Below are 17234 nucleotides of genomic sequence, written 5' to 3'. Positions count from 1 at the left end.
CGCGATATTCGACATACATATGTACATATATATATGGAAGCAAATAGCAGCGAGAGACTCTTCCAGAAATAACAGCCAGTTAACTACGGAATATGCAAGCTCATCGACTTTGTCGATTCCAAACACTCGGCAAAATGAAACTCGATCTTGCAGTACTTTTTTGTTTATCCATTGTTTACACTAGAGGGTCTCAAGAAACGCTCAGATTTATTCGGAAACGTCTAGCCAAAGAAACCGCCTTTGAATTTGGCAAAACCCACAGCGCCGCCAACGAATCCGCCGCCTCCGATGCCACCTAGTCCGCCCAATCCTCCTCCAACGGGATAGCCACCGCCATATCCGTAGCCATAGCTGGGTATCGTCTGTATGACGGGAACAGTGGTGATGATGGGCACAGTGGACACAACGGGAACTGTTTGGATAGCGGGGGCTGCCACTATGGGGGCAGCAACTCCTCCGCCTCCGATGATGCCGCCGCCCACGATACCGCCTCCAACGACTCCGCCACCTCCAAATCCACCAATGTGACGGGGTCTTCTAATGTTCTCCTCGTCGACGCTGGAGAGGATCGGTGTGGTGCTGACCACGGCGCACGCCAAGACGAGCAGGTAGACAGTTTGCCACAACATGATGGGGTTAACTGTTTGGTCTGCCCCACTCCCAGCTGCTTATTTATGCAAATTAATTAGTGGCCACTGTTTGCACTTCCAATTTGCATATTGGGGCGCCCGGGTAAAAAACCCATAACTCTAAGGCCCCATCTATGTTTTGGCGGTTCTATTGGGGGAATCATGGTTTTGCCCACTGGTAAGGTGGTTCACACCTCATCATCGTCATCGTTTGTGGTCTGAAGGTCGCCGGCCTGGGCATTAAAAGCCAGGTGATTTAGTTAAGGTAACTCACATCGTTATTGGACACTCAGCCGAGATGAGGTGCGATCTTCAAGTGCATTTTTTGTTATTACTGGCAATTGGCGCTTGGCGGACTGAAGCCCATTCCCTGGGAGGAGGTGGAATCGGAGCGGTTGGAGGAGTGGCAGCCATTGGCGGAGTTGGTGGCATCGGAGGAGTCCAGCAGGTTCCCGTTGTGCAACAAGTGCCCGTTGTCCAACAGGTTCCCGTCGTGCAACAGGTGCCCCTCATCCAACAGCAGCCGCAAGCTCTTGGCCTAGCAGGTGGAGGTGGATTCATTGGTGGCGGAATCGGAGGTGGTGCCGGTTTTGGACGCTACAAGGAAAGCTATCGCGTGCGAGCGAGGGGATTCGGTGGTGGATACCGCGCCCGGTACGACAAAAAATTTGGAGGAGGATTCGCCGGACTTGGTGCTGCTGGAGGAGCGGGCTTAGCTGGTGGCGGTCTGCTGGGATAAATACAAGCATGCTATGTAGTTTAATAACCAATTATAATAAATTGTATTAGTACCATTAATATGTTTATTTTTAACAATGAGACTTTGTTTATAACTAAAGCAGACGCACTTTCTTAAGGATAAGTATTTACAAGCTAATTAATAACAATCAATTCATATGCCGAATTATGGTAACATAATCCTGAGAACTTGCTCCTGAACACCCTGTATTTCTTCCGCTCTGCATTTCTGCTGACCTGCGCAGATTCCACCCCCAGCAAAAGTCCAATTGGCGCTCTGTGCTCTCCCACTTTATGATTTCCCACTCTCTGGTGGTGCATTTCGTCCCATTCATTTCCGTTGTTCTTCTACTTACTCAATATATCACGAGCACGCTCTAAATTTCTTTTACTCTTGTTTTGACTTGTAAAGAGAGTGGTACAGTGGTTTACATTACAGTACATTTTTTCAAAATACAATAAGTTACAATGGATATGCTTTCGAAAAGAATTTTTTTTGAAATATACATATGTGTTTAAAAATATAGATTATTATTATCATTTTGATTTGTATCTGCAAAATGTTACATTTAAATATTAAATAAAGAAAGCTTGTTTACTAAAATCCACAATACTATAAGTTATCAAAGTTTTCCATAACAAATAGTATGCGGATTTAGTTCTAAGAGTAAGTGTTAAGAGTACCAAGTTTGGCGCTCTTTAAAGAGCTGGACAGATTCGCGAGATGGCAGTTCCCTCGACGTGGAAATGAATTCCTGAAATTAAACGTTGTTCTTTGCCCGTCGTGTGCAGTCGCTCTCGCTCCCGTTATTCGCCGTTCTGGGATTCCCGCTGGCGGACTCTGGTGGCCATCACCTTGATAATCCTTATTGTGAAATATGTGAAGTGCTGCAAAGAGTCTAAGGATATCCTGATATATTAACGGTTAACTAAACTAGTGCGCAATATTAGAGGCCTAAAAATAGCGAAAATAGCAGACATGCCGTGTTTTTGTGCCTCTGTGTGTGCGTGAGTGTCTGCGAGTGAAGTGGAAATTTAAAAATAAAACAACGCTGGGACTCAACCGAAATCCGTCTGTATCGTATTGGCCAACTGCCCAGAAAAACTCCAGGTGATAAGCTCCATTCGAATTATTGTTCGTTTTCTTCTTTTTGGCCAGATTTTGTTGTTAATTGAATGCTCGGGGGAAAACTTTTAACACTCTCTCAGCTGTCAGTCTCTCTCTCTCTCTCTCAGCGATTTCAATGTCTTTATGACTTTCTCTTAAGCCACCGCTATTTTCAGTATGACCAGATTATCTCTTTCGTTCGGACTTAAGGAACACAGTGCAATTACTTGAAGTTTTCAATTACCCTAAATAGAAGGAGAGATTGGGGGGCGTTGAAGTCCTGGCACCTGCCTTATCTACTCGCCATAAGGACTGTCTCTTATGCCGCCCCATGCCACCCACTTTCGCAATTGACGAACCCCGGGCAACGTCATTATTCCGCTTTTCGCCAGACCTCTTGGCCCCTCTCGGCTTTTCTCAGTGTAATTAGTGTGATTGGGGCCAGTCTTGACTCGCTTTCTTGGCTTCTGCTTGCCATTTGGCTGATTGACAGCAGTAATAGTGGCAAATGCAACAAGCCCCCACAGGGAATTGCCTTGAAAGTACGGAAAGCTGTCCAAAATAATACCTTTACCAAGTTAAAAGTTGTACACCTAGCTGTAACATCATTCGTAGAAAGCAAATTCTGAACCAGATTCTACATATGTTGAGAATGGAGACTAGAGAGACTAGCTAACTAGAGATTCCTTGAACAATACAAAATGGTGTGTTTGTATTTTCTCAATTTCTCAAAAATCTGCACAAATTGTAAAACAGCGCTTCCTAAAACAACCCATTTGTTTTTACAAGTAAATTGTAATTGATGTGAGAAGGTAGTGCTTGTACACGATGGTGGTAGTTTAGACAACGGTTGATATCCTGTGGTTTAAACTTACCACCCTCTGGAATAAAATAACCTCAAATGGCGCTGCATCCCTCGGATCCCACGCACTGACGTCGCTGCAACTGAAACCCTGAAAATTGAAATTTTAGCTCGTGCTTCTGCTGGGTGGCTGTGTGTGCCGACGAGTATGTAGTTCAAGGTCGTTGGCCAACTTTCGGAAAGTGTCGGAGGGCCAAGATGTGCGTTTTTCTCATTACCATATAGGGAAACAGAAGCGCGAGAGGCCGTGGCAAGTTGAAGGACACGCGAGTGCCACACTTGAGACGCTATTCTTGGGCTCCAGAGGCGTCCATTCAGTTGACACTAATCACCACCCACGTACCACAAAGCGTGACACTAATGAGCACCGGTCATGCAATAGGGCAGCGTGTTGGTGACCTCTTGGAATGTGGCACCTGGCCAAGACCAGTCCTGCAGCACGGCAACAGGATGCGCAGTCATTGAACAGTTAATGGAGTGCAGATTGCAACAAGGGGCGCCAACATTCCGGGCCACTGGGCAGATGAAAGTGGCCATAAATCCAACGCCTGCTCTAATCATATCGCCCCCTGGCCAGAAGCCAATGGGCGACAACAGCGAACGTCCCACTTGGCCGGGCTTAATGTCAGCTAATTGCATTGGCGTTCCGCTGGCTGGGAGCTCTTTAGACTTGGCGTCGTCAGTGGGGCTCCCCAGCTCCAATGTTTCGGGTTCAACGGGGCGCAAACTGTTGTTATGGTAACCAAACAGTGGGACTCCTTTAAGGTGGTTTCAAGAGATGATGACAATGGTAGAGAACTATATAAATCTGAGCTTGGTATTCCATTTGGCTTTTAAATGTATTTCTTTCAAATAAGTTTATGGCTAGATACAATCAAACAGTAGTTAAACTAATAATGGTAAAGATACACGACAAATATTTCTTATCTACAATTTTTAAATATCCTATTATATTTCCAACCTAAACAAGTATAACTGTATCTTAATATCCAAAACGAACTTCGTCAACATTTACCAGTGTCTGGTGTCCTTTGGCGAGTGACGCAAAGTAGTCGCTTCTCAGTGGGTGGGGGTGGTTATGGTGTTTATGGTTATTGGGTGGTGGGTGGCAGCCTTGGGCCTGGAATTATCATTCGGCTTTGGCCTGGCCCGCTTGCCCCTCGTTGACATGTTTATGCGCAAATTTACGAAGTCTCTCTCCGGTTGTTGTTAAAGTCTCATATCGATTTTGTTAACACGATTATAGGAACAGCGCCAAAGAATAACTTGTAAAGGATAAGCAAGGACAGTGACTCGTCGACTGTTGTGTGACATGCTAGAAGCAGTTATGGCATCGGACATCAACTGGGATCCTGGTGAGTTGAGTGACGCACCCAGTCAGTCCAAAATGATTGATTAACCTTTCGCTCGCTGTGCAGCTCTTTCCAAGCTGATCAGCACGCTCAAGGAGTCGGAGAATCTATCCAATGACCAGGAAATCGACTTCCTGAAGGCCTTGCTTGAATCCAAGGAACTAAACGCGCTGGTCAATGTCCACACGAAGGTGGCCAAAGTGGGTCGAGATGATCGTCTGGCCCCGGTGCTCTCCACCTCTGCCCAGGTGTTGTACGAAGTCCTGGAGCAGCTGTCCCAGCATTGTCATCTGAACGATGACTGCAAGGAGGCCTTTCACCTGCTGCAGGACTCTCACCTGCAGGTGAGCTGTTTTATTTTGATAGATGAACGTTCTTATTAATAGTTCATTATTTTCAGCACCTTCTGTTCGCCCACGATGCGATTGCCCAGAAGGACTTCTACCCGCACCTGCCGGAGGCGCCTGTCGAAATGGACGAGGACGAGGAGACCATCAAGATTGTGCAGCTCGTCAAGAGCAACGAGCCCCTGGTGAGTGTTCGTCCAGTGGCACCAGCGCTTTCCATTTCCATGCCCATCTCATCGACGTGATCGCTGTATTGTGCTGTCCATCGCTTTCCACCGTCCACTTTCGACTTTCATTTCCGTACCCCGCCCCGACTTTCACCGCCTACCCTTCGCCTTTGCCAACTGCTCCTTTCTGCGCCTCCATTCATACTCGTTCTACTGTTGTTATCGCCTCCATGTCAACTCTTTTCAATGCTAATCAATTTTGTCAACTTTGCCTTTGTTAAAATCGAATGAAATCGAATCAATTTCTCGAATTCGCCCATACCAAACAAATATGCATTCGTTAACAAAAACAAAAAAATGTAAAAATCCAAAAATGTATAAAAAAAAAAACACAGACAGGAGCACAGAGTACGGAGCCAATTGTTGTAAGTAATCGAATGTCCATAGCCGTAAAATGTCCACTGTAAGAAATAAAACAGAAAACCCATTCGCCAAGCACTGAAGACAACAAACAACAGCCAGGAAGCTGTGCACACACCAAGATACATGTCACATAAGATACCATTACCATCCTTTGTTCCCATTCCGTTGTTCTTGTCGCTGTGACGCATCCATTAGATACACTCACATCTAGAACATCGGAAGCCGCACTCCACACAGATACACAATCGCACACACACACACACTCTCTCCACACGCACACATACGCGCCTTGCGTTGGCTTTCTAGTAACACGAATTGCCTACTTTTAGGGCGCCACCATTAAAACGGACGAGGAGTCGGGCAAGATAATCATCGCCAGAATTATGCACGGCGGCGCTGCAGATCGCTCCGGATTGATTCACGTCGGCGACGAGGTCATCGAGGTCAACAACATCAACGTGGAGGGCAAGACGCCGGGCGATGTGCTCACCATACTGGTAAGTATGCTTAGAATTGATCGAGAAACCTCATTCTTGATGTAATTTTCATACCTTTTATAAACAACCAGCAAAACTCGGAGGGCACCATTACCTTTAAGCTGGTTCCCGCGGACAACAAGGGCGCCCAGCGCGAGTCCAAAGTGCGGGTGAGGGCCCACTTTGACTACAATCCGGATGTGGATCCCTACATTCCGTGCAAGGAGGCGGGTCTGGCCTTCCAGCGCGGCGATGTGTTGCACATTGTGGCCCAAGACGATGCCTACTGGTGGCAGGCGCGCAAGGAGCACGAGCGCTCGGCAAGAGCCGGTTTGATTCCCAGCCGGGCGCTGCAGGAGCGCCGTATCCTCCACGACCGTACACAGAAGAACGGCACCGATCTGGACTCGAAGCGTAAGCATATCGCGTTGCCAGCCCATTGCTTCCATAACATTCGCTGTTCATTGTCTTTCCATGACTAAAATTGCTCTAATTTCATTCTTCATCTGTGCCCCCCTCATCTAACACTCGACCCAACTCCAAATGGTCCCATCCATGCATTGCCATCGCCAGCCGGATCATGCGCCTCACTATGCACCACCCCACCTGGCTCCCCGCGTCTGCCTGCGAGTAGCAGCACCTCCTCCTGCCGCCAGCCCAAGACTAAAAAGATCATGTACGATTTGACAGAGAACGACGACTTTGACCGCGAGCAGATCGCCACGTACGAGGAGGTGGCCAAGTTGTATCCACGGCCCGGAGTCTTCAGGCCCATAGTGCTCATCGGAGCACCCGGCGTGGGGCGGAATGAATTGCGCCGCCGGCTGATAGCCCGGGATCCCGAGAAGTTCCGCAGTCCGGTTCCGTGTAAGTTTTCTTAAGTTTGTTTTATTAAGTGAACAAATGAACTAGTGTAGAAATGACCAAGTGAACAAATGGACCTCTTTTCGAACATCTTTAATAGAAAACCTATTCGTTTTTTTCAGACACCACCCGACCAATGCGCACAGGTGAAGTGGCCGGACGAGAGTACATCTTTGTGGCCCGCGAGAAAATGGACGCGGACATCGAGGCGGGAAAGTTTGTGGAGCACGGCGAGTACAAGGGCCATTTGTACGGAACATCGGCGGAGAGTGTCAAGTCGATTGTGAATGCCGGCTGCGTATGTGTGCTGAGTCCGCACTACCAGGCGATCAAGACTCTGCGCACAGCTCAGCTGAAGCCCTTCCTCATCCATGTGAAGCCACCAGAGTTGGACATCCTGAAGGCTACGCGAACGGAGGCGCGTGCCAAATCCACATTCGACGAGGCGAATGCCAGAAGTTTTACGGACGAAGAGTTCGAGGACATGATCAAGTCGGCCGAACGCATAGATTTCCTATACGGACACTTCTTCGACGTAGAGCTGGTCAACGGCGAACTGGTCAATGCTTTCGAGCAGCTGGTCCAGAATGTCCAGCGACTGGAGAACGAACCGGTATGGGCACCATCCATGTGGGTGCAGTAGATCGGTTGCCAAATGTGGACAAGCATTTCATGCAGTTTGTTGATGAACACCAAAGTATTTTTGCCATACGAATTTAGCAATCTGCTAGAGAAACGGAGAAGAGACACTATTTACCCGTAGGCGGTCCTGCTGGGCACTCCCGTCCGGCCTTAGTCCTTTTCACGACATGTACCTTTTTGCGTAACAGTGAAAACAATGTAATGAATACAATAATTATTGACAGAAAGTGAAGGAAATTTGAACTCAACCAGCATCTAACTTACAATTAAATTATATAAACTTGTTGTACAAAATTTATTTGTGTTCAAAGAATGACTTAATTATAAATGTATGTATTACACGTTGTTGAAATCAAAGTACAGAGTTAATCCCCCCGTAAAACCTAAAGCTAATCGTATTGTATCTCAGTTGTATATACACTCACTAACTGAAGCATATTGGATACAATGTGAAGTTCTGTGTGACGACATGTCTCATTTCGAAAACTGATTTCACCAAAAACGTAGTGACAAATTGTTGAAAACAAGTGAGAAACTAATAAAAAAAAAAAACTATTTTAAATGCGATTGAGAGGGAAGCGTTTTTCATTAGCTTAGCAATTGATGATGTATATATTAACTTTATTTAGGTTAGAGAAGACTTAAACACAGCTTTATTGGGCAGCGCACTTGTTGACATATTGACATGCTCACGTACATATAAACTCGTAAATATAATCTGTCACCTATGCTAACCTATGGCAAATGTGTAAATTATTAGCTTAGGCATATGAAGTCTATCCAGGATGTACTGATCAGTTTTCTTGATTGTATCTTGTAGTGCGAAGACAGAATTCTACATCCACACGTATAACTGGGTCAGGTATCGCTGTCGTCTATACATGTTCTACGATATCCTAGCCTACAGCTAGAGTTGCGATTTGGTTCCAGAACGGGACACGCTTATTCCGTAAAACTGGGCCAGTCGTCTGGCCTCCCGCCATCCCGCCTCGACTGCTCCGTGAACCGTGGAGTAGTAGTGCTCGCTGGACGCTTCTCCGGCGAACTGGACAATGGGTCTATCGCAGCGACTCTGCTGCCACGCCTCGTCCTCCGAGTCCTTGTCCTTCTCCGGAGTGGTGGCCACCACGGTCAGGGGATGGGATAACTCCCGTGCACCCGTTCCCAGCTGCTCCGTGTCCATGGATCGATAGGAGTAGGACCCACGAAAATTGTCATTCGTATACCAGGCAGAGGTGCGGAAATTCGCGGGATCTGGGATTTTCCACCTCAGGAATCTTCGGAAGAGGTACATAACGCCAGCCTGGACCTCATCAACGGGAAGGGTTTCCATGTGCCTGCCGCTCTCATTGGTTATCCAGCCCGCCAAGATTCTCGGCTGATAGCTCACCCTGTAGAAGCCAAAGACATCCTCCAACCATGCTCGAGAAGTGCCGCGTATGTCATCCAAATCCTCGTCCCGCCAGAGCATGGTGAAACCCGTCCAATCCTCGGGCCAAAATGCCTCGGGAAACTCCACAAAGATTTTGTTGACCGTTCCAAAGGCCAAACCGTCAATGGCACGTTGTTTCTCTACTGGAAGCTGTGGCTCAAATAGCCGAAGGTGCTGATCCTTGAGAACTCCCAATGAAACCGTGACCACCACATGGTCAGCTATACAGGTCTCTCCATTGCTCATTTGAAGTTCCACGCGTCCGTCGTTCCGATTCCAGTTGATCTTCACAACACGAGTGCCAAGCAGGAGACGCTGCTCCAGAACTCCATGCTCCACATTTAACTCCCTGGAGCGCATGAGAAGCCGTAGAAGCTCCACATAGCCCTTGTCCTTCCAGTTTAGCAGGATATCGCCCTCGCACTCCCAATAGTCCAGGTAACCTCGTCCCGAAACTTGTTCTAGCGTATCCGAGGCCTCGACGGAGTTCTCGAATTTCTGATAGTTGACAAAGAACTCACTGGCCACCTCTGCGTCTATATCGGAGTTTTCCGGACGCCGGAGAGTGTCGTAAAACTTGTTGGTCAGATAGCTGCCCAAGGAACCGCTGCAGTGACGCAGCTCCAGTTGCCGGGTGACCAGTGAATCCCCGACGATGGCTTTCAGGCGACTAGATACCTCTTCCGGTACCACATCTCCGTTGGAGCGGACGCACTCATAGTTTTCGTAGACCGGACCCGTCGACTCCAGCAGCTCCTCATCCTGTTTCCGTGTCAGTTCGTACACAATGTTGTCCCGTTCCCCATGACACCATTGGGCACCCAGATCAATGACGTTGTCCGCAAAGGGTATAGTGTGTATGCGGCCACCTAGACGATCCTCCGCCTCCACGACGAGCACATTCTGAAAGCCCAATTCCAGCAGTTTGGTGGCACAGGCCACACCCGAGGCTCCTGCTCCGATGACAACGATCTTGCGATCCTGATTCCGCTGTGCGCCACTCATTCCGGGTAACTGAATATCTGGTTTGGAAATAAAGGGGTAGCAGAGCAACAGGAGAAAAGCAAATTAAATAATAAACACCATAAGTTCGAATGTGCTAGAGTGTGAGTAAGTGGGTTGTGGGCAATTGTGCGTACACTTGAAAAAAATCTGGTATACTTAAAAGCACATTAAGTATGGTTCCCTTTTCAACCCACAATATTTAGAAAATTATATTTGGATGATTTTTTCAAACTTGCAAACTATTTAAAAATTTGTAAAATTGTTTTTCAATTTTATGCAACAGTAAGCATTATTTAATTATGGTTTCCTTTAAACACACAATATTTAGAAAATTATATTTGGATGAATTTTTCGAAATAGCAATCTATTCAGAAATTTGTAAAATTGGTTTTTAATTTTACGCAACAGTAAGCATTATGGTTTCCTTTAATCACACAATATTTAGAAAATTATATTTGGATGCATTTTTCAAAATTGCAAGCTATTCAAAAATTTGTAAATTTTTTTTTCAATTTTATGCAACAGTAAGCTTACAAATGCTTGGCGTTAAAACTGTGTAAATTGTAATACAATATCACTTATTCGCAGTCATGCCTAAAATCTCAGAACGTGAATACGTTAGCTTTACTATCCATTGCAAATGTTAAAGTGAATAAAACAAGCCCTTTTAAAAATTCTTATGGTTGTAGGAAATTTGCTTTTCAAAATTCCCATTTTGCTTTCACAGATATGGCTTTTCAATTTCCCTTTCACTTTCAAAAATAGCATTGTAAATTGATTTCGCAATAAACTTATCGTATAATATACATAAACAACAGTCTGTGCGGGTAATTTGCTGATATATAACATGATATTTTCACCAACAGAATTAATTTTGTGTTTTTTTTTGCCATTTTTGCTTACTGTGCATTGGAAATTTGCTTATGGCAATGGTGCATTGCAATTCCAGACACTTGAGTTTTATTACCGTCCACTTTCCGTACAACATAAACTACACACGTCTTTTGATTAAAAAGTAACGGCATGTTCGCTCATCTGTTTCGATAACGAACGAATCCCTGCCCGCGAATCCGACTTTTGATAAGAGTTTCGAAAAAGCTCCCCCCACCCAGCAATGAAAACCACGAGCAACACACTGGCGTCCAAAGGAAAACACACGGCCACCAAGAACACATGTAGTCTGAAATATGTTCACTCGCTTCTTCTGGCCACATGCATTTATTAATAGCCACGGCAGCAAAGGGAAAGCGGAGGAAAAATCCCAGAAGGAGTATCTAGCCAACCGGACCAGCTGGTTTTACCTGGCGGTCAACTGAAATCTGAGTGTTTCCACGAAGAGCAGTAAGTGGGGGGGGGGGGGGAAAGAAATGGAAGCGGTATCCCATCTTCCGCCGTTTGACATTGATTTTATATATTTTTGGCCAACAAAATGCTCAAGGTTTTCAGCGGCAACAAAAACTGCACACAATAGGAAAACCAACCACAAACATCCGAGAGGAAGTCGAATTTTGGGTTACTGCATATTTGGGGGTGATAATGGGTGGGTATGTTCACTTCACTGCGCACTGTCACTCACCAAAATAACTTTGAATGCCGCTTAGCCGAAGTAATTCAACAATTGAACATTTCTACCGGAATATCAGGAGATATATATATATACTATATGCCAACTGCTGGGAAAACTCCAGCTCCGCGGAAAAGGCAAACAACACTGAATGCCGAAACCCGAAAAACATCACATGGAAACGTGCCGCTCTGCCCGTGTGCTTATGCTGTGACCCAGTGGCGTAGTCCGGATTCCCCGTAGGGGTTATGTTTCAAGCCTTTCGAAGATACCCCTTTGGTTGCGCCACTGTGCGCAGACTGTAAGCTCGCCAAAAAGCTCCGGGCAAAAGCATGCAACACAGCTGAGTGAGTGGGCAAATCGAGTGGGCTGTCGAGTGGTTTTGGGGCGCAGAGAGAACATGAGAAGGGGCCTGATACCCTCTCCTTGTGCACAGAGAAAAATTTGGTATTAAATACCATTTTCCAAATCATTGATCTATCAGAAGATAACATCTTGACTAATCCTACTATCCTTAAAAACATTAAAAAATTTGAAAGCTTGTATTTCCAATTTTTGTTTAATTTAGGCTTTCAAAATAGCGAACAAATTTTTGTATATGTATACAATTTCTCTCTGTGCACTCATACAGTATTTCTAGGTGACCCGTAAGAAGTACCTCATTTGGCTTTAAATTAGGAATTTAATTTATAAGTATATATATTTACTCAATTGCATACAAGTTTTTGCTAGATTTGGTTAGTGAAATTTCCTAAGACTCTTCGTTAAATAACTCGTTTGATATTGGTAGGTCCATTTTGTTTGTATGTATATATATGCAGATATATCCTTCGATGTATATACAGCTTACAGTTGCAGTATCCTTTGGCCAAATTGGGAATGACAGAACTCTGGAGCACTTGGTTTATATGTAAGTAGTTAGTTATCTTTTATTACCCGCCTACATTGACTTTACATGATCATTTGTCCGTAGCTTTGGAATTACATTATATATATATAGAGAGAGGCGGCTGGTAATAAATCAGGTTAAAATGTTTCCGTGTATATACAGCAAGGGAGTTTACATGGAATTGTAATTAAGAGCCCGAATTCAAAAGCAAGCTAAGTCATAAATAAATCTAATTTACACTAAATATAAACGATTTGGGAACAACGAAAGCAATTACAAAATAATAAACAAAATTATCACAAACAATAACAGTCCGGATAGGATGAGAATGGCGGCCCACTGTCGTTTATCTGTGAAAGAAGATGGATACAGTTAAGAATTAGGAATCAGAAGTCACAAAAGTATTCAATGGGTAATTTTGATTGTGGTTCACTGAAGCATTTACTCTTCATTAATATTTCAATCAAAATAGTCCTTGAATACCACAAGTGCCGCACCACTCACCATTATTCATGTGCAAGACTTTGGCAACTTTCTTCATGGTCGTATCCAACTTGGACTCCGTGGTATCGAACTCGTTCCCAAAGTCGTCTAGCATGACGGCCTGCTCATCGAGCTCAACGCCAATTTGCCGCGAGACCGTCTTGAGGGTACCAATCGAATCGCTGATCATGTCTAGCTGCTCATCCTGTCCCTGGATCATACGCTGCTGTATGGACACTGTTTCGCCCACGTACCTATGACTCGGACTGTCCATGCCGCCGTGATGCGTCTGCCCATAGTGACTGGGACTGTCCAGGGCGTTCTCCAGCTTGGAGTACTTGGTGCCGCTGTGGCGGGATGCTGCTGCCGCTGCCGCCGACATGGTCCCAGCTATGGTATTGGCCACCTGACTGCCGCTATTGATCAGCGAGTTGCCGTTGGGACACTCCACGAGGTACGTGCGATCGTTGTGTGGATGCTGATGGTACTCGTTGGAGTTGGAATTCGAATTGGGTATGGCAATGGAATGATTGTGATTGGGGCTGTGGCGATCGTTGTCGAGCAGCGGCTGGTGTGCGGTGATGTCTCTGTCCCGGCTCCGGTTCAGGCTCATCTTATCCTTCATCTGCTTGACCTCATCGCGAGTGTTGTCGATGAAGTGGCGCCGGCTGGAGAGTTCGCGGTTGTCGATCCGAAACTTGCTTGGATTCTTCTCAACGATGCGTGTGAGTCAAAATGGTATGGGTTAAGGAGAAAACCGAGGAGACTGATGAGCTAGAAAGTCGGTTCTACCGACCTTAAGATACCAAGTACTCTTTTTTTACAATTATAGTGCCAAAAAAACAAGTTCTGTACAGTTTATTAGTATAATACTAATAAACGAGCGAATTAAATCACGAATAAATTGCATATTCAGCAATTTTAAATGGGATCTCAACCTCTTTATGCGAAAATAAAACAGACAATGCAATTCGATAAATGAGTACCAGGTAACGAATTGATTTTTCAATGGTCTTTGCAAAAGGATATTGATAGTGTCCTCGAGGTCCTCGAGATCCCACTCGATGCTCCGTAGCGAGTTACGCAGCTCGGTGGTGGTCCATTCAGCCTCCGTTCCGCCGTTCTCGCCCAGCTCCCGCCAACGCAGATAGAGGCCGCGGGTTTTGTTCAGAGCTTTGAATACCTCGCTGTTGGGGAAGGGGAGGGAAATGAAAGAAAAAACAGAGATATAAGTAAGATAGCACTTTCCACCAGCAGTGCATGTGGCCATCTGCCAAATCGGGGACACCTACTCCTTGACCACGAAAAACGGATCCTCCAGAGACATGCCGCGTTCTCTTCTTGCCACAAAACGAAAACTAACACTCCTAGCAGTTTTTCACCAGCGTGGCGCACTTGACGGTTCTTTTCATGGATTTTTCCGGGCGAAAACCACCCCCCAAAGGTACAAGGGGGCAAATTGCAAGTTGGCAATAGCAAAAGCACTTCGTGGGAGTTACATCAAAAGGCAAGCAAATGGGGAGCAAATTTTTGCTTTCAATCCGTTCTATATAGCAGGAATTTCACAATCGACTGGGTTTTATCTTTCGCCTAGCAGCGATGTTTGAACAGCACGTTTATTGATTATTGCACTTGGACCCGCTCCGCCGCTTATCGCTCGATTTCTTGTGGATTCCGCCGACTTAGCTGGTTCCACCGATGGCCCAGAGAACACTGTCGCTATTTGCGCTCCAGAGATTAAGCCCCCACCGAGAACCACTACCCCACTGGCATTTGTTTACGCCGCTCCCGCTCCAGCGGCTGCGCACTTTGGTTCCTTGATTACCAACCCCTTGACTAACCGATTTGAAAACAACCCGAATTTTGGCCAAAAAATTCCACAACAACAAATCGTCGGCCAAATGGCCAGCACTGTTGCAATTTTCATCGCTCGCTCACCTGCTGCTCGTCTCCACGTCATTTAGCAAACTTCGGTCCGAGAACACGGTGACGGACTTTAATTTCAAGTTCACACGAGACAAATTCTGATAAATAAATTTAAGTAAAGGTTTTATTTCTGTTTTGCTGCTAGCAAAATAAACCGTAAGGCTTAGTATGACCCAAGTGCGATAGCACGTTTATCCCGCGATAATTTAGTATATATCGCAAGTGCAGAAAATACGTTACTAAACAGTTTGAATCAGGTGGCAGCTCTGGATTTGAATATATATTTATCCACATTCAGCTTGAGCAGCATAAACGAATATTTTGAAAACCTGCAACATTCGCATGAATTAAAGTTTACAAAATAGCACTATAAATAAGCTATTATTACTATTTCACATGAGAACGTTCGTAATAGAGTATTAAAATCATCTGAGTCAGGAAGTGTGACCAGGCGAGGGGCACAAAGCACTTAACTTCCGTTGTGCTACTGCCCCACTGACCACCGTTATCAATTTCATTTAGACCGCCGTCAAATAAGTTTGAAAAGTGCTGGCGAAATGTTGCAAAACAACGCGGTGCGCACTTTGCAATACGACAGTGAGATCCGTGTGGCCCAGCAGCCAAGTCTCTCAGAACCGAGAGGTAATTTAGGGCATATGGCTTTAGAAAACGAATAAAAACAGCGAGTGAATCACCCTGGCAAAAGGGTAACCGAATTGTTACCAACTGATAAGCAGTGCACCGGATTAATTATTGTTGCGAGCGAGTGTGTCACACAGTTCGACGCAAAAATGCGGCCACAAGTTGGCTATATCTTATCGGCCAGCGTTTTGTTATGGTCTGCGACTCCTCAAGTGCCTTTGTTTGGGACGATCGAACCCAGCGATCAATCCGATAGTAAAACCGTACCCATGATATTAGCTGTATCCTATACCAACATTTTCCTATTCCAAGAAAAGTAATAAAATATTTATGTGACAAGATTATGAAAAAATCGAAAAACTACTAAAGTTTTAATCTAAACGATTTGTTATAACCACAAAATATTTTCAATAATATTGCTATTACTCAGAGCTATTATTAGCAGAATGTTCAACAACCATTTTTATTTAATTCAAATTCACTGTAAAATTATGATCTTAAAACTACAACTTTAAATGAAATTTAAATTTAATTAAAATATTAAAAACTTTCAAAATTCAATCTATGGAAAAGTTTGTAATACCCTAAAGATATGGAAAAGGTTTATAAAATCTTAGTTCAAAGATAACAATATGGACAACCTTACGATTCTGCTCGTATTGGAAAATGGTCTATATACGATTTGTTTGTTTTTCTTCAGTTTATGACTCCCATATCAGCATTACCTCACAACCCAGGCCGGAGGCTCCACGCATCCCGCTGCCAGTGCCAATTGCCACGGTTACGGGAAGCCGGACGCTTATCCCACTTTCCGGATACGATTGCCTAGCAGATCTGCCGTCCGTACATATTGAACAGACCTTTGAGCTTAACGATGGTAAGTACAAGCCCAAAAATTAGCTAAAATCGCTTCTAATAGTTCGTCTTCCCTTTGCAGCCCTAACAGGCGTCTCCTCGGAGAATCGATATGTGGTGCGATCTCCACTGGGTGATGCCATTTTCGCGGCCAACGAGAGTTCCACAGAAAAAAATCGACTACTTTGGGGAGCTGGTCGACCCTTTCAGATGCACCTGCTGGATAAAACGCACCAGGAAGCTCTGGTTTTTCGCAAAAAACTAGCGATGGGATCCATGTGCTGCCAGGCAAAAAGTCTAGAAATTTGGATACCACCTGGTAATTTGCTGGGTAAAGTGGTGCAGTCGCCCACCTTCATGCAGCCGGAGTTCTTTATCGAAGACGAAAGCACAGGACAACTAACATTCTGTGTAGAGGGTCCTGTCGGTTTAGGATTCTGCTGCTTCAGTTTGCCCAAAGATTGTTATTTTAAGGTTGGTAGTAGCTTTAACATTCGGAACAGAATATTCAATTATAGTGTTTTTGTTCCCTTACAGATCCATTCGGGAGGCAATATGAGGGCTTCCATAGACCACAAATGGCTCGCCAGCAAGTCTCAGTACACCACAAATATATACTTTAGTGACGCCAAGCTAACCGCCAAGGAGCGGGCTTTGATACTGGGATCAGCCTTTCTACTGGTACTGTGCTCCTAGTTTATATACATATATCATTTGCCACAATAATGTTTTGTATTCGTTTTTCAGGAATATCTATTCTTCCAAACCCGCTTTTGACGTGATTAATCAATAAAAAAAAACATTGTATATTCACATTGATTTCTTTATTT

General features: G+C 45.0%; 6 protein-coding genes across 15 annotated transcripts; 3 read left to right on the top strand and 3 right to left on the bottom strand.

The window, feature by feature from the left end:
* Window positions 1-166: 166 nt before the first annotated feature.
* Window positions 167-637, bottom strand: CG13228 (uncharacterized protein). The gene has a single exon (NM_136801.2). The coding sequence runs from the start codon at window positions 627-629 to the stop codon at window positions 222-224; it is 408 nt and encodes a 135-aa protein (NP_610645.1). The 5' UTR covers window positions 630-637; the 3' UTR covers window positions 167-221.
* A 280-nt stretch (window positions 638-917) lies between these two features.
* CG13218 (uncharacterized protein) lies at window positions 918-1440 on the top strand. Its single transcript, NM_136800.2, has one exon. It carries the CDS (start codon window positions 928-930, stop codon window positions 1366-1368), a length of 441 nt encoding a protein of 146 aa, NP_610644.1. The 5' UTR covers window positions 918-927; the 3' UTR covers window positions 1369-1440.
* A 675-nt stretch (window positions 1441-2115) lies between these two features.
* metro (menage a trois) lies at window positions 2116-8174 on the top strand. 4 transcript variants are annotated; one of them, NM_001144170.2, is made up of 9 exons: window positions 2116-2478; window positions 4584-4692; window positions 4756-5033; window positions 5090-5221; window positions 5599-5628; window positions 5956-6123; window positions 6195-6516; window positions 6793-6969; window positions 7089-8174. In NM_001144170.2, exons 2-9 carry the CDS (start codon window positions 4650-4652, stop codon window positions 7607-7609), a joined length of 1671 nt encoding a protein of 556 aa, NP_001137642.1. In that variant the 5' UTR covers window positions 2116-2478; window positions 4584-4649; the 3' UTR covers window positions 7610-8174. The 4 variants fall into 4 exon arrangements, with proteins under 4 accessions (NP_001137642.1, NP_610642.2, NP_001286309.1 ...); NM_136798.3 differs by having other exon boundaries at window positions 6676-6969; NM_001299380.1 differs by lacking the exon at window positions 5599-5628.
* Window positions 7886-11761, bottom strand: CG7737 (uncharacterized protein). 2 transcript variants are annotated; one of them, NM_136797.2, is made up of 2 exons: window positions 11622-11761; window positions 7886-10062 (listed from the first exon to the last, which is right to left on the bottom strand). In NM_136797.2, exon 2 carries the CDS (start codon window positions 10043-10045, stop codon window positions 8516-8518), a length of 1530 nt encoding a protein of 509 aa, NP_610641.1. In that variant the 5' UTR covers window positions 10046-10062; window positions 11622-11761; the 3' UTR covers window positions 7886-8515. The 2 variants fall into 2 exon arrangements, with proteins under 2 accessions (NP_610641.1, NP_001286308.1); NM_001299379.1 differs by lacking the exon at window positions 11622-11761 and adding an exon at window positions 10949-11187.
* A 390-nt stretch (window positions 11762-12151) lies between these two features.
* Window positions 12152-15093, bottom strand: Syx6 (Syntaxin 6). Of its 3 annotated transcripts, none has more exons than NM_206092.3 (4): window positions 14274-14698; window positions 14011-14168; window positions 13003-13704; window positions 12152-12848 (listed from the first exon to the last, which is right to left on the bottom strand). In NM_206092.3, exons 1-4 carry the CDS (start codon window positions 14306-14308, stop codon window positions 12772-12774), a joined length of 972 nt encoding a protein of 323 aa, NP_995814.1. In that variant the 5' UTR covers window positions 14309-14698; the 3' UTR covers window positions 12152-12771. The 3 variants fall into 3 exon arrangements, with proteins under 3 accessions (NP_995814.1, NP_995816.1, NP_995815.1); NM_206093.3 differs by lacking the exon at window positions 14274-14698 and adding an exon at window positions 14920-15093 and having other exon boundaries at window positions 12522-12848; NM_206094.3 differs by having other exon boundaries at window positions 12294-12848; window positions 14011-14698.
* On the top strand, window positions 14861-17216 carry CG9084 (uncharacterized protein). 4 transcript variants are annotated; one of them, NM_001299377.1, is made up of 5 exons: window positions 14861-15022; window positions 16250-16426; window positions 16487-16878; window positions 16942-17085; window positions 17152-17216. In NM_001299377.1, the coding sequence occupies exons 3-5, from the start codon at window positions 16615-16617 to the stop codon at window positions 17179-17181; spliced, it is 438 nt and encodes a 145-aa protein (NP_001286306.1). In that variant the 5' UTR covers window positions 14861-15022; window positions 16250-16426; window positions 16487-16614; the 3' UTR covers window positions 17182-17216. The 4 variants fall into 4 exon arrangements, with proteins under 4 accessions (NP_001286306.1, NP_610640.2, NP_001260884.1 ...); NM_136796.4 differs by lacking the exon at window positions 14861-15022 and adding an exon at window positions 15391-15549; NM_001273955.2 differs by lacking the exon at window positions 14861-15022 and adding an exon at window positions 15391-15549 and having other exon boundaries at window positions 16469-16878.
* Window positions 17217-17234: the final 18 nt, after the last annotated feature.

The sequence above is a fragment of the Drosophila melanogaster genome, chromosome 2R (assembly GCF_000001215.4).
Source record: "Drosophila melanogaster chromosome 2R".
NCBI classification, from domain to species: Eukaryota; Metazoa; Arthropoda; class Insecta; order Diptera; family Drosophilidae; genus Drosophila; species Drosophila melanogaster.
The sequence above is the reverse complement of the archived record's forward strand: the minus strand, read 5'-3'. Positions and strand labels throughout refer to the sequence as shown.